The 13,528-nt window shown below is 43.2% G+C and overlaps 2 protein-coding genes across 2 annotated transcripts in view; one reads left to right on the top strand and one right to left on the bottom strand.

The window, feature by feature from the left end:
* Positions 1 to 7,599, top strand: part of LOC115201648 (CDP-diacylglycerol--glycerol-3-phosphate 3-phosphatidyltransferase, mitochondrial) — a 28,187-nt gene extending 20,588 nt beyond the window's left edge. The window contains exon 10 of the mRNA XM_029765449.1: positions 6,534 to 7,599. The gene's annotated coding sequence lies outside the window, so the exon portion shown is untranslated. The remainder of the gene's footprint in view (positions 1 to 6,533) is intronic.
* The window catches only part of LOC115201650 (dynein heavy chain 17, axonemal), a 98,284-nt gene continuing 91,186 nt past the window's right edge, over positions 6,431 to 13,528 (bottom strand). Inside the window, exons 75-77 of the mRNA XM_029765459.1 lie at positions 11,300 to 11,443; positions 7,749 to 7,974; positions 6,431 to 6,766 (exon numbers count right to left, since the gene is read on the bottom strand). Of these exons, the coding sequence (XP_029621319.1) occupies positions 6,519 to 6,766; positions 7,749 to 7,974; positions 11,300 to 11,443 (618 nt within the window). The 3' untranslated portion in view covers positions 6,431 to 6,518. The remainder of the gene's footprint in view (positions 6,767 to 7,748; positions 7,975 to 11,299; positions 11,444 to 13,528) is intronic.

Consider the following 13,528-nt stretch of genomic DNA (forward strand, 5'->3'; position numbering starts at 1 on the left):
TTAGGCCTGAGGATGAGTTCAGCCACTATTGCAGCCCATACACAAATAGGCTGCAATATTCAAGTTGAAATTAAATAATTTAAATCCAACTGGAGAGATTCCCCTGAAGTCCTTTTTTGTGTGCAAATGTTTACCAAAGCCTGTAGGTCCAGGTTTTTGTGTAACCTCTACGGGATCGGTGGGACGGTTGAACTAAGGGGGTTTGCATGACGTTGTAAGTAACGAGAACTTTCCAGGACATAGACATGTCTTATATGGGCAGAAAGCTTAGATTAACAATAATGTAACTGCACTGTCCAATTTACAGTAGCTATTACAGTGAAAGAATACCATGCTATTGTTTGAGGAGAGTGCGCAACAACTTATAACGGAAACTGGTTTGATACATTCACCTCTGAAGGTAAATAATGTACTTACATTCAGTAATCTTGCTCTGATTTGTCATCCTGAGGGTCCCAGAAATACAGTGTAGCAAAGTTTTGTTTGGTAAAATCAATTTTATCAAACAATACACATGTAATGTGTGAAGGTTAGTGTATTTTCTGTAGGGAAGTATAAATAAGCATCAACCAGTGGGTCTTGCGACGGGTATACAGAGATGACCAGTTTACAGAGGAGTATAGAGTGCAGTGACGTGTCCTATAAGGAGCATTGGTGGCAAATCTGATGGCCGAATGATAAAGAACATCTAGCCACTCGAGAGCACCCTCACCTGCCGATCTATAAATTATGTCTCCGTAATCTAGCATGGGTAGGATGGTCATCTGAATCAGGGTTAGTTTGGCAGCTGGGGTGAAAGAGGAGCAATTACGATAGAGGAAACCAAGTCTAGATATAACCTTAGCCTGCAGCTTTGATATGTGCTGAGAGAAGGACAGTGTACCGTCTAGCCATACTCCCAAGTACTTGTATGAGCTGACTACCTCAAGCTCTAAACCCTCAGAGGTAGTAATCACACCGGTGGGGAGAGGGGCATTCTTCTTACCAAACCACATGACCATTTCTTTTGGAGGTGTTCAGAACAAGGTTAAGGTTAGAGAAAGCTTGTTGGACACAAAGCTTTGATGTAGAGCATTTAACACAAATTCGGGGAGGGGCCAGCTGAGTATAAGACGATCATCTGCATATAAATGGATGAGAGAGCTTCCTACTGCTTGAGCTGTTGCTGTAAAGTGAGAAGAGCGTGGTGCCTAGGATCAAGCCTTGGGGTACTCCCTTGGTGACAGGCAGTGGCTGAGACAGCAGATGTTCTGACTTTATACACTGCACTCTGAGGTAGTTCGCCAAAGACCCCTCCGAGACACCAATACTCCTTAGCTGGTCCACAAGAATGGAATGGTCTACCGTATCAAAAGCTTTGGCAAAGTCAATAAAAATAGCAGCACAACATTGCTTAAAATCTAGGGCAATGGTGACCTCATTTAGGACCTTTTAAGGTTGCAGTGACACATCCATAACCTGAGCGGAAACCAGATTGCATACCCAAGAGAATAATAAACCCAGTCAGTTGGTTATTGACAAGTTTTTCCAACACTTTTGATAAACAGGGCAAAATAAAAATTGGCCTATAACAGTTAGGATGAGCTTGATCTCCCCTTTTAATAAAGGCCGCACTGGTGGCTGCCTTCCAAGCAATGGGAACCTCCCCAGATTCGGAGAGACAGGTTTGGCGATGATGGGGGCAGCGACCTTAAATAAGAAAGGATCTGAACCAGATGTTTTTTTTGGGGATCAAGTTTAAGGAGCTCCTTTAGCACCTCGGACTCAGTGACTGCCTGCAGAAAGAAAGTTTGTAGCGGGCAGGGGAAAAAGAGGGGGGAGCATCAGGGATAGTCACATTAGAAGGGGTGGGAGATGAGGAAATGTTGAATGGGAAAGGAGGCATGGCTGAGTCAAATAGGACTCCTGACTTAATGAAGTGGTGATTTTAAAGAGCTCAGCCATGTGCTCCTTGTCAGTAACAACCACATCATCGACATTAAGGGACGTGGGGAGGGTTTATTTTCCAGGTCTTTAACTGTTTTCCAGAACTTCTTGGGGTTAGACCCACGAAGCGAACTGCTTCTTAGTTACTTTAACTTTGGCCTTCCGGATAGCCTGAATGCACTTATTTATAATTTGCATGAACGAGAGCCAGTCAGCATGCGTGTGCCGAGCGATTTGCAAATTGAATTCTTGAGGTGGAGTAACTCTGCCAGATCAGGGGCTGAACCTGTTCTTTTTTTTCTCCTCTCTCTCATTTTCTTTATGGGCTTGTATTTGTTAACGATACCACTGAAAATATAGAAAAAAAGGTCTTCCAAGCGTTTGACAGAGGGGATCAAGCTGATTCTATACCAATTTACAGAGGCCAGATTGTGAAGGAAGGCTTTCTCATTAAAGTTTTTTAGCAAGCATCTATGACAAGTCAAGACAGGTCATTTCACTGAGCAGCCATTACAAACACAGGCTGTAAAACGGTGATCACTAAGGTATCAGTCTGGTGTTTTCTGTAATGACCTGTAAGGATAACATTAATGGGAGTAGACTTTTCTGGGTGTTTTGAGTCATACCTTGTGGGATTGGTAATAATATGAGAAAGATTTAGGGAGTCTCATTGCTTTAGGACTTGGTCAGGTGGTTAGGGCACAGGCAGGAGCTTATGGTGGCCGATAACAACCAGCAATTAATGCGTAAAACGAGCAAATCAAATTGTTTGGGGACAGACTTGGTGGAGACAACCGAGCACTGAAGGTGTTCCTTGGTAAAGATTGTCACTCCCCCACCTTTGGAAGATCTGTCTTGCAGAAAAAGGTTATAACCAGAAAGGTTAACATCAGTGTTCAAAACACTCTCTTAACCACGTCTCTGTAATGACCAACACATCTGGATTGGAGCTGTGAACCCACACTTTCAATTGATATATTTTAGGTAATACGCTTCTACTGTTAACGTGCAGAAATCAGTGAAGCAGAGCACAAATCAGAATTGGGGTTAGCAACAGTAGATGGGCCAGGGTGTACATGCACATTTCCAGATATAATCAGCAGTAATACATTCAGGGCACGGCAGAGGACAGGGAGCGCTCTGCAGTGTTGATTTATAACATTTGAATCATATTGTACAGCAATTTCATCAGGTAACATGAATACAAAGCTGGTGAGAGGTGGTTAGAATAAGATGGGAGGCCAAGAGTCTGTGTAACCGATGGTGTCAGTCACTCGCCTCAACAGTGCATGTGTGCTGGAGGTGACTGAAAGCTCGGGAGAGAGGGGTACCTACAGCAGACGGGGAAACAGGCCAGGGCAGACGGTTTACAGATCGCCAGGTGGAATCCAGGCAATGGGAGTAGGTGTCACAACCACTTGGGAGAAGCTTTTCTCGGGAGGCAGATTCCTTGTAGAAAATCCCAGCTAGCAAGTCTCTGTCCGTCTTTTCCACGTGGAAAAAGGAGGTTGTTAGCTAGCTATATTTTGAAAGTGTTGGCGAAATGGTCCTTTTACGATGTCCAAACAAAGTTGTTCTGTGGCTGTTATATTTTGGGGATTCTGAAGAGGATATATTCTCTGCACAGATGGAGGGGAGGGGGGGGGGGGGCTGTGAAAGTCTCCTGCCATTGTTAGGCTCAAGAGTTTTCATACCTCACTTCAGTGATAGTTTGTCAGATTCTTTCCTAGCAGCTTGATAGCCTTATTTAAGAAGCTTTATATAACAAAATTACCTAGAGATTGTCTTTTACTTTTTGGCTTCAGACTGAACATTACTCACTCAATTTTGTGTTAGATTTTATTTCCATGTTTCGCTGTGTTTCTTCTGCAGGGTTTGGCTTGTTTGAAGTCCTTGGTGGTAGTAGTCCATTCAGGTTATTTTGTACAAACTCAAGGTTTTAGGTATGGAATTGTGACTTGGAATGACAGTTTTAATGTTGATGTTAGTATCCTGTATAAGTTCTTGCAGGTTGTGGGCCGACTGTTTTCTATACTGAGTATTGCCAACTCACAGCCTTTCCTGAGACATTAGGCATTATACAGAATGTCCATTACGCTGTATACAATATAAACTTCGTTTTAAATGATGCCAAGATATACCAGAGATAAGGGACTGTTGATATTGCAACCACTCCACTCAAACACCGGTTCACCGGTATGAACGAAATCGCAAACAGCCCTCAAGAACTGTTTTTCTACTAAAGTTGATCACCACATCAGTCACTAGCTTCATCAATAAGTGCGTCGATGATGTTGTCCCCACAATGACCGTACGTACATACTCCAACCAGAAGCCATGGATTACAGGCAACATCCGCACTGAGCTAAAGGGTAGAGCTGCCGCTTTCAAGGAGCGGGACTCTAACCCGGACGCTTAGAGGAAATCCCGCTATGCCCTCTGACGAACCATCAAACAGGCAAAGCATCAATACAGGACTAAGATCGAATCCTACTACACCGGCTCCGACGCTCATCGGATATGGCAGGGCTTGCAAACTATTACAGACTACATAGGGAAGCACAGCCGCGAGCTGCCCAGTGACACGAGCCTACCAGACGAGCTAAATGACTATGGGTGCTTCGAGGCAAGCAACACTGAAGCATGCATGAGAGCACCATCTGTTCCAGACGACTGTGTGATTTACATTTACATTTTAGTCATTTAGCAGACGCTCTTATCCAGAGCGACTTACAGTAGTGAATGCATACATTTCATACATTTTTTTTCTCCATACTGGTCCCCCGTGGGAATCGAACCCACAACCCTGGCGTTGCAAACACCATGCTCTACCAACTGAGTCTTACATCGGCTCTCCGTAGCCGATGTAAGACCTTTAAACAGGTCAACATTCACAAGGCTGCAGGGCCAGACAGATTACCAAGAATTGTACTCCGAGCATTCGCTGACCAACTGGCAAGTGTTTTCACGGACATTTTCAACCTCTCCCTGACCGAGTCTGTAATACCAACATGTTTCAAGCAGACCACGATAGTCCCTGTGCCCAAGAACACCAAGGTAACCTGCCTAAATGACTACCGACCCGTAGCACTTACATCTGTAGCCATTATCCCAGAAACCCTAGACCCACTCCAATTTGCATACAGCCCCAACAGATCCACAGATGACACAATCTCTATTGCACCTGGACAAAAGGAAACACCTACGTGAAAAATGCTATTCATTGACTACAGCTCAGCGTTCATTGCCATAGTGCCCTCAAAGCTCATCACTAAGCTAAGGACCCTGGGACTAAACACCTCCCTCTGCAACTGGATCCTGGACTTCCTGACGGGCCGCACCCAGGTGGTAAGTGTAGATAACATATCTGCCACGCTGATCCTCAACACGGGGGCCCCTCAGGGGTGCGTGCTTAGTCCCCTCCTGTTCACCCATGGCTGCATGGCCAAGTACGACCCCAACACCATCAAGTTTTCCGACGACGCAACAGTGGTAAGCCTGATCACCGACAACGATCAGACAGCCTATAGGCAGGTAGCCTAGTGGTTAGAGCATTGGACTAGTAACCAAAAGTTTGCAAGATCGAATCCCCTAGCTGAGAAGGTAAAAATCTGTCATTCTGCCCCTGAACAAGGCAGTTAACCCACTGTTCCTAGGCCGTCATTGAAAATAAGAATTTGTTATTAACTGACTTGCCTAGTTAAATAAAGGTGAAATAAATAGGGAGGAGGTAGTGTGGTTTCAGGATAACCTCTCCCTCAATGTGATCAAGACAAAGGAGATGATTTTGGACTACAGGAAAAGGAGGGCCGAACACGCCCCCATTCTCTGTTTATCTATGCATAGTCACTTTACATCTACCTACATGTACATATTACCTTGACTAACCTGTCCCTCCGCACATTGACTCTGTACTGGTACTCCCTGTATATAGCCTCGTTACTGTTATTTTATTGTTGCTCTTTAATTTTTTGGGGTAAATACTTAACACGTATTTTTCTTAACTGCATTGTTGATTAAGGGCTTATAAGTAAGCATTTCGCTGTAAGAAGTTAAATGTGGTTATATAAGTCTGTGGTTGAACTAAATACTTACTGTAGCTGTTATCTGGCGAAGGGTGGGGGGGAAGAAAAAAGCTTAGCTCTAACAATAGCTGAGTAGTTAAAAATGGATGTTTTTATCTACAGTACGTTTACTGTACTGACAACAGGCTGGAAGCCTTCCAATGATCACACCTCACTTTCCCATTCAAAAGGTTATCACCTGAGGTTTGTGTGTGCATGCTTGTATTGTACTGTTCCTTGCATCTGTGTCCTAACCATGCTTGTCTTGGCTTCCCCCTAGTGGACCTTCCTAGGAACACTGGGACAGTGAGAAAGCTGTACTATGATACAGTGGAGTTGTTTCATGCTGTTTCCAAGCTCAACACACATCTTTATCTTACCTCACTGATGGCTGTGTTCATCACATTCCTCCAATAGACATAGATGACAGAAATCTGTAATTCTTTTTGTGCAACATTGATGCTTTTTATTAATGAAAAAGGTATTTCGGATGAAAGTGGTCTGAGTGTTTGTCTTCTCTTGCCTCTCTTACACGCTGAGCAGGAGGCAGACAGCGGCCAGTACCCACTTGGCAGGCTTCTCCTTAGTCTTGAGGTTGAAGGTCCAGATGAAGGTGGGACCCCTCATGCGGGTCTTGTAGACGGGACACTCATACACGTTCTTGGTCTCCTGTCGGTCAACCGGTACTGCCTTGATGAAGATCACCGGCATGTTGGGGGTCAGCTCCTTCAGACGAGCATCTGCTATCACCCCCGTCTGGGTGTCCCAGCGTGCCCCTGCACATACACAACCAGACACACACATACCTACCGTAAAAAGTTCAACTCTAAAAATATAAAAACATCTCTCCACAATGAGAATGTATGGTTGTGAATATCTACAATACTGTACAAATGGACCACTTAGTTACTAATGCCTGAGAAATAGCAGTGTTTTTGTGACGGAAACTAGTTATGTGTTTTCCATTAACTACAAACATTAATATGCTGAGTACATGTTGCCAGCAGGAGGACCGTTAGCACAGGATGTTTTGTACATTCCATAACCATTCCATTAGTTTTGTATTGACAGTGGAATCTGGTACATGAGAGGTGTGTGTGTGTGTGTGTGTGTGTGTGTGTGTGTGTGTGTGTGTGTGTGTGTGGTGACTAGACAGCCCGCTGTGTGTGGAGTTTTGAGATCCCTGGAGGAGCCTTAAGAACAGTTGAGAGGAGAACTGATCTAGCAGTGTTTACTACGGTACTCTACCCAGCTCATACAGTGAGTCATCCCAGGAACTGAACTTGAAAGTAAGTTGGAATAGTAGAATGCACAAGGTGAAATTTGGGTAGTGCATCATCAGTTCCTCTTGTCATGTCAGTCATGTCAGTCATTCCATATCTTAGACAGCTATTTATTCAGAAATGTCCAGATCAACTAGCCCATGTTAGCTAATGTTTTTTTGCCGATAGATTTTATTGTAATGTTTGGGAACTCCTGCGCTAACCAGCTCATACAGTGAGTCACCCCCGAAAATGAACTGGGCACTGTGTGTGGATGGATGACTGTTTGTAACCTAAAATATCATGATTATTTTTTTAAATGGTATTAAAGGTTTGACTGCACCTGATGTGGGTTATTGACTGACTTATTCATCTCCAGGAGATGGATGCTAATGGATACAATTGCAGCAAATGTGTTATACAGTGTATCACTTTGGAGATATAAAACAAATCCGGCATGGCATTTTTAGAATGCAACCAAGATGATAACCCGTACCCTCCATGTAGAGTCCGTAGACGTAGGCCCCCTCCCTGGGTGGACTGGTCATGTCCTCGCGGTTCTTCTTGGTCACCTCTACAGACAGACACATCCTGTCCAGAGGCCACTCGTTCTTCCTGGCCATGGACTGCATGATAGCTGTCAGGAACGACTGGGGGTTGAAGAACCCTGCCAGCCACACCGTGGTGGGGAGAGCGAAGTCTGCTGTCCACGACTCCAACTCCTACACACATACACAGACAAAAGCGTTCAACAGAGTATGTATGGACAGAATATTCAATACGATCGCGTGTTATCGATAATGCGTCTTTCAAATACAATGTTCGCGGAGATCTCATTCTCGGTAAACGCTGCTATATCGGCTCAATTGGAAATTACCTGGCTTTAAAGGAGGGCTGAACTTCCTGGTTTAGCATCGATTCAATTCTCCTCATTAGGAAATGCGACAGAACATCTGGGTTTTGGAGCTGTGCTTTGAAGTGTTTGTACTTTAACTCTGCCAAAACTGTACAGTCACTCAACTAGAAGGGTAACTTGAAACAGTCTAACCAGGTTTTGTATCGAAGTCGCCTAGACTAGCAAGCAAGCTAGCCGACTTTTTTCGCCCAATTTAGCTTCAGCCGGCCTGTGTGCGACCGTGGCAAAGTTGGTTTGACTTTGGATAGCCTATCTTTGGGGCTAGTTGGGGACCGTCCAATAAATTACACAATGTAAATGGAACAATATTTTCATGTTGCACACCTAGTTGTCTCATTAAATTCTTTCAATATTAGTATATGATTTTATAGTTGGTATGAGGTTAAGTCATTGAAATTTGGAGCTATTGACATTTTAAAAAATATTGTCGCATGAACATTGTGTAATCCCCATAGGGATATATGTCACCATATTAACCATAGGCATTACAATCGGGTAGCGTGCAGCTGCGCTCTGAATTTGATTAAATGGGTGTTGTGGGCAGGATTGAAATAAACCCAACCAGGCTTCACCCCAAAGAATGTAAGAGGGGTGCTGTGCACTGTAGAAAATAAGAAAAAAAATAGAGATAATAAATATCATACAAGGCCAGTTTTTGCAGAAAATGGCAAATCTGAGTCCAAAGGGCAGCAGCACTGCCCTCTCCGGGACGCCCCCAGCCAACATACTCAGCAGCACCACCTTTTTAAAAATCCTGGGGAGAACCCTGCCAACCCAAGGAAAACCCTTCATTCTGTGACATACATGTTTTTCCAAATTCTCTTGCAAATCTCAGTTTTGGACAAGACTGACTTTATGACCAATTATCATATTTGCACTGTGTAGTAAATTTTGACAATAATAAATGTTTGACTCATCACGCCACACAGGCCATTTTCAAAAGTAGAAGTTGTTTATTAGGTTCAGTTGGGGGGAATTCCGACCGGAGTTAAGTACATATTAATGGAATGTAATTCCCTTTTTTATGCACTTTTCTCTCTATGCATATACACTGAGTGTACAAAACATGCTTTTTCCATGAGACTGACCAGGTGAAAGCTATGATCCCATATTGATGTCACCTGTTAATCCACATCTATCAGTTTAGATGAAGAAGAAACAGTTTAAAGAATGTTTAAGCCTGGAGACAATTGAGATATGGATTGTGTATGGGCATGACAAAAGATTTAAGTGCCTTTTGAACGGGGTATGGTAGTACAGTTACATACACTTAGGTTGGAGCCATTAAAACTCGTTTTTCAACCACTCCACGAATTTCTTGTTAACAAACCATAGTTTTGGCAAGTCGGTTAGGACATCGACTTTGCATGACACGTAATTTTTTTCAACAATTGTTTACAGATTATTTCACATATAATTCACTGTATCACAATTCCAGTGGGTCAGAAGTTTACATAAACTAAGTTGACTGTGCCTTTAAACAGCTTGGAAAATTCCAGAAAATGATGTCATGGCTTTAGAAGCTTCTGATAGGCTGATTGACATGATTTGAGTCAATTGGAGGTGTACCTGCGGATGTATTTCAAGGCCAACCTTCAAACGCAGTGCCTCTTTGCTTGACATCATGGGAAAATCTAAAGAAATCGGCCAAGACATCAAAAAGAAAATTGTAGACCTCCACAAGTCTGGTTCATCCTTGGGAGCAATTTCCAAACGCCTGAATGTACCACGTTCATCTATACAAACAATAGTCCGCAAGTATAAACACCATGGGACCGTGCAGCCGTCATACCGCTCAGAAAGGAGATGCATTCTGTCTCCTAGAGATGAATGTACTTAGGTGCAAAAAGTGCAAATCAATCCCAGAACAGCAGCAAAGGACCTTGTGAAGATGCTGGAGGAAACAGGTACAAAAGTATCTATATCCACAGTAAAACTTGTCCTATATCGACATAACCAGAAAGGCTGCTCAGCAAGGAAGAAGCCACTGCTCCAAAACCGCCATAAAAAAGCCAGACTACGGTTTGCAACTGCACATGGGGACAAAGATCGTACTTTTTGGAGAAATGTCCTCTGGTCTGATGAAACAACAAAAATTGAACTGTTTGGCCATAATGACCATTGTTATGTTTGGAGGAAAAAGGGGGATGCTTGCAAGCCAAAGAACACCATCTCAACCGTGAAGCATGGGGGTGGCAGCATCATGTTGTGGGGTTGCTTTGCTGCAAGAGGGACTGGTGCACTTCCCAACATAGATGGCATCATGAGGAAGGGAAATGATGTGGATATATTGAAGAAACATCTCAAGACATCATTCAGGAAGTTAAAGCTTGGTCGCAAATGGGTCTTCCAAATGGACAATGACCCCAAGCATACTTCCAAAGTTGTGGCAAAATGGCTTAAGGACAACAAATACAAGGTGTTGGAGTGGCCATCAGAAAGCGCTGACCTCAATCCCATAGAAAATTTGTGGGCAAAACTGAAAAAGCGTGTGCGAGTAAGGAGGCCTACAAACCTGACTCAGTTACATCAGCTCTGTCAGGAGGAATGGGCCAAAATTCACCCAACTTATTGTGGGAAGCTTGTGGAAGGCTAACCGAAACGTTTTACCCAAGTTAAACAATTTAAAGGCAATGCTACCAAATACAAATTGAGTGTATGTACACTTCTGACCCACTGGGAATGTGATGAAAGAAATAAAAGCTGAAAGAAATCATTCTCTCTACTGTTATTCTGACATTTCAATTTCTTAAAATAAAGTGGTGATCCTAACTGACCTAAGACAGGGAATTTTTTACTAGGATTAAATGTTAGGAATTATGAAAAACTGAGTTTAAATGTATTTGGCTAAAGTGTATGTAAACTTCTGACTTCAACTGTAGGTGTCAGGTGCACCAGTTTGTGTCAAGAACTGCAACGCTGCTGCGTTTTTCATTCTCAACAGTTTCTCGTGTGTATCAAGAATGATCCACCACCAAAAGGACATCCTGACAACTTGACACAACTGTCAACATGGGCCAGCACCCCTGTGGAATGCTTTTGACACCTTGTAGAGTCCATGGCCCGACAAATTGAGGCTGTTCTGAGGGCAAAAATGTCTCCTGATCAGAGAGTATATTATGGTGTTGTACCTTGATCCTGAGCAGCAGGTCTGCATACCAGCCCCCCAGGCCCTGCAGGGAGGGGTAGGCGAGCTTGGTCCAGGACTCTGGCACCGTGTCCAGGAACAGAGCGTTACCCAGCTCCTCCATGTCGGTTGTGATTGTCAACTCACCCTACAGACACAGAGACGGACAGACAAGACAACGTCACACCCAATGTTCCATCTGAGCTGCGCACAGTATCCCCCGGGACTGCCTTGCAGAAATATCAGCCCACAGAGAGAAGCAGGAGATTGAACTTTATAGAGTAGTGGTCATCAACCAGTCAATTGATCTCCATGGCATTCCTTTTCCATTTTAAACATTTCTTTAAAAATCCTTGTTCCTATTTTCTTTTTTTTATTAGTCTCGGGCTGTTGGCGGTAGGTGCACCCGATATAGCTGCCCTGCACGCCAGGTAGGCGAACTGTTGCCATTTCATTTGTCTGAAGGTACAGACTCTGCCTTCCCGGGGGGGCCCAGTGAGCAAATCAAGTGCACTATAGGCCTACTGCTGGCCAATCAGATTGCTCAGACTACCGTGTCTGTAGTAAGTAGCAGGCATAAAAGAAAGCTACAGCAGAGTTGATACTTTGATTTCCATATGTTTAAAACCATGACTAGAGAGAGACTGTCAACAAATACAGAAAATAGCTGCTTTTTTTTAAATGAGTGAGTTTAATTTGACTCAGCACTGTCAACACTTTTATAAGCCATAAAATGCACATTCTTCCAATATCCACTCAGCCTAATGAATGAGTAGGAAAGTGTATTTATAGGCTTGCGTTGTTATTATTAGCGGTTTGGGTCTTTTTTAATATCAAGGAATATTTCCCTCTCCGTTCATTGGAGTAAAAACATGAATTTGTGCATGAGGCAGAAATAATGCAGTGTGATGGGTTCTGACTTCTAAACTTGTAATATTGTTAATCATCAGGTATCCTATGGAAAGGAGAAGAGCCACAGTCTGGTTGTTACACCAGAAGTTAATGGTTTTCTGTAGGAGGAATATATATGGGGGAGTCAATTAAGGTTGGATATGAGCAAGGGGCTTGGAATGTTACTAAGTAAGGTAAAGGCACTGATGAAGGTGGAGAGCTGTGGATTAGTGAGGAATAGGGGCCGAGGTCAGGTCACAGTAAAGGAGAAGGAACAGATTATTACCCACATCACTTAACTTCCTACCTAGCAATAAATATGTCATGTTTAGAGGGAAGGAGGAGACTTCACCTAAATTGGGGTATATGTGCTGGTGGGAACATGTCTTTGTCTGTTCAGCTGTCTGACACATTGGGTGAATAAACTTGGTTTTAGCTTTTCATAGTTGCCCTTCACTTTTTAGAACCTAACAGGTGCTACTCATATTTCGCCATCAGCTGGAAGACGGTGTTCCTTTATGGCCAGTGTCAGCGGAGGAAAGAGAGAGCTGAGGGGTGTTAAGAGGCAGACCCTCAGTCTGCTGCTCTCTCCCTCTACTGAGACTGACCATCACATGCAGGCACCATCAGCCCAGTAAAATAAATAAATTAAATGATTTAAATGTATGCTCACTCAGCTATGCCTCACAATATAACAACGGATCTATTACCGATATGATCATATAGCCTACCTCAAAATTTGAAACAACAATGCATTGGCAGGGCAATTCAAGCAAAGCTAATATGCGGTGATAATGTATTTGGCCTATAGCTTACTGCACAAACCTCATTGATACAGTACTGTTTTTAATTGGTTAATGTTGTATAGGCTTACGTTTTTTAGTCATGTAAAAAAACAATCTAAGCGGTAGATCTCAGCTTGCATTTTGACTCAAAGTGATCTTGACTCAGAAAAGGTTGGTGACCGCTGTTCTAGAGTTTTCCCTGTTAACACTTTCAATGTTTCCCTTTACTGTGGATCGAATCAACACAATATTAGCCACTTTCAATGCAACATACCGAAACAAAACTAACTATGCAAGAGATTTTGTTGTAGGCAGAACGCATCGGAGTAGGATTCTATTGCATTGACACGCATTACTCAGCCCGTACTCTACACAGACTGGTGTGGCATAAACAATCAGAGCTGCAGTAGGGCTACTGTATATACAAATAGACCATTGACATATACTGTATGGATCTGTGCCATTTACTTTGAACTGGACTTTATTTACCGCATAAGTGATCGTGAGTAGATGCGCTTGTTTTGAGATGAAAGCGAGAGATGCACATTTTGTTCATA

The sequence above is a fragment of the Salmo trutta genome, chromosome 10 (assembly GCF_901001165.1).
Source record: "Salmo trutta chromosome 10, fSalTru1.1, whole genome shotgun sequence".
In the NCBI taxonomy this organism is placed as follows: Eukaryota; Metazoa; Chordata; class Actinopteri; order Salmoniformes; family Salmonidae; genus Salmo; species Salmo trutta.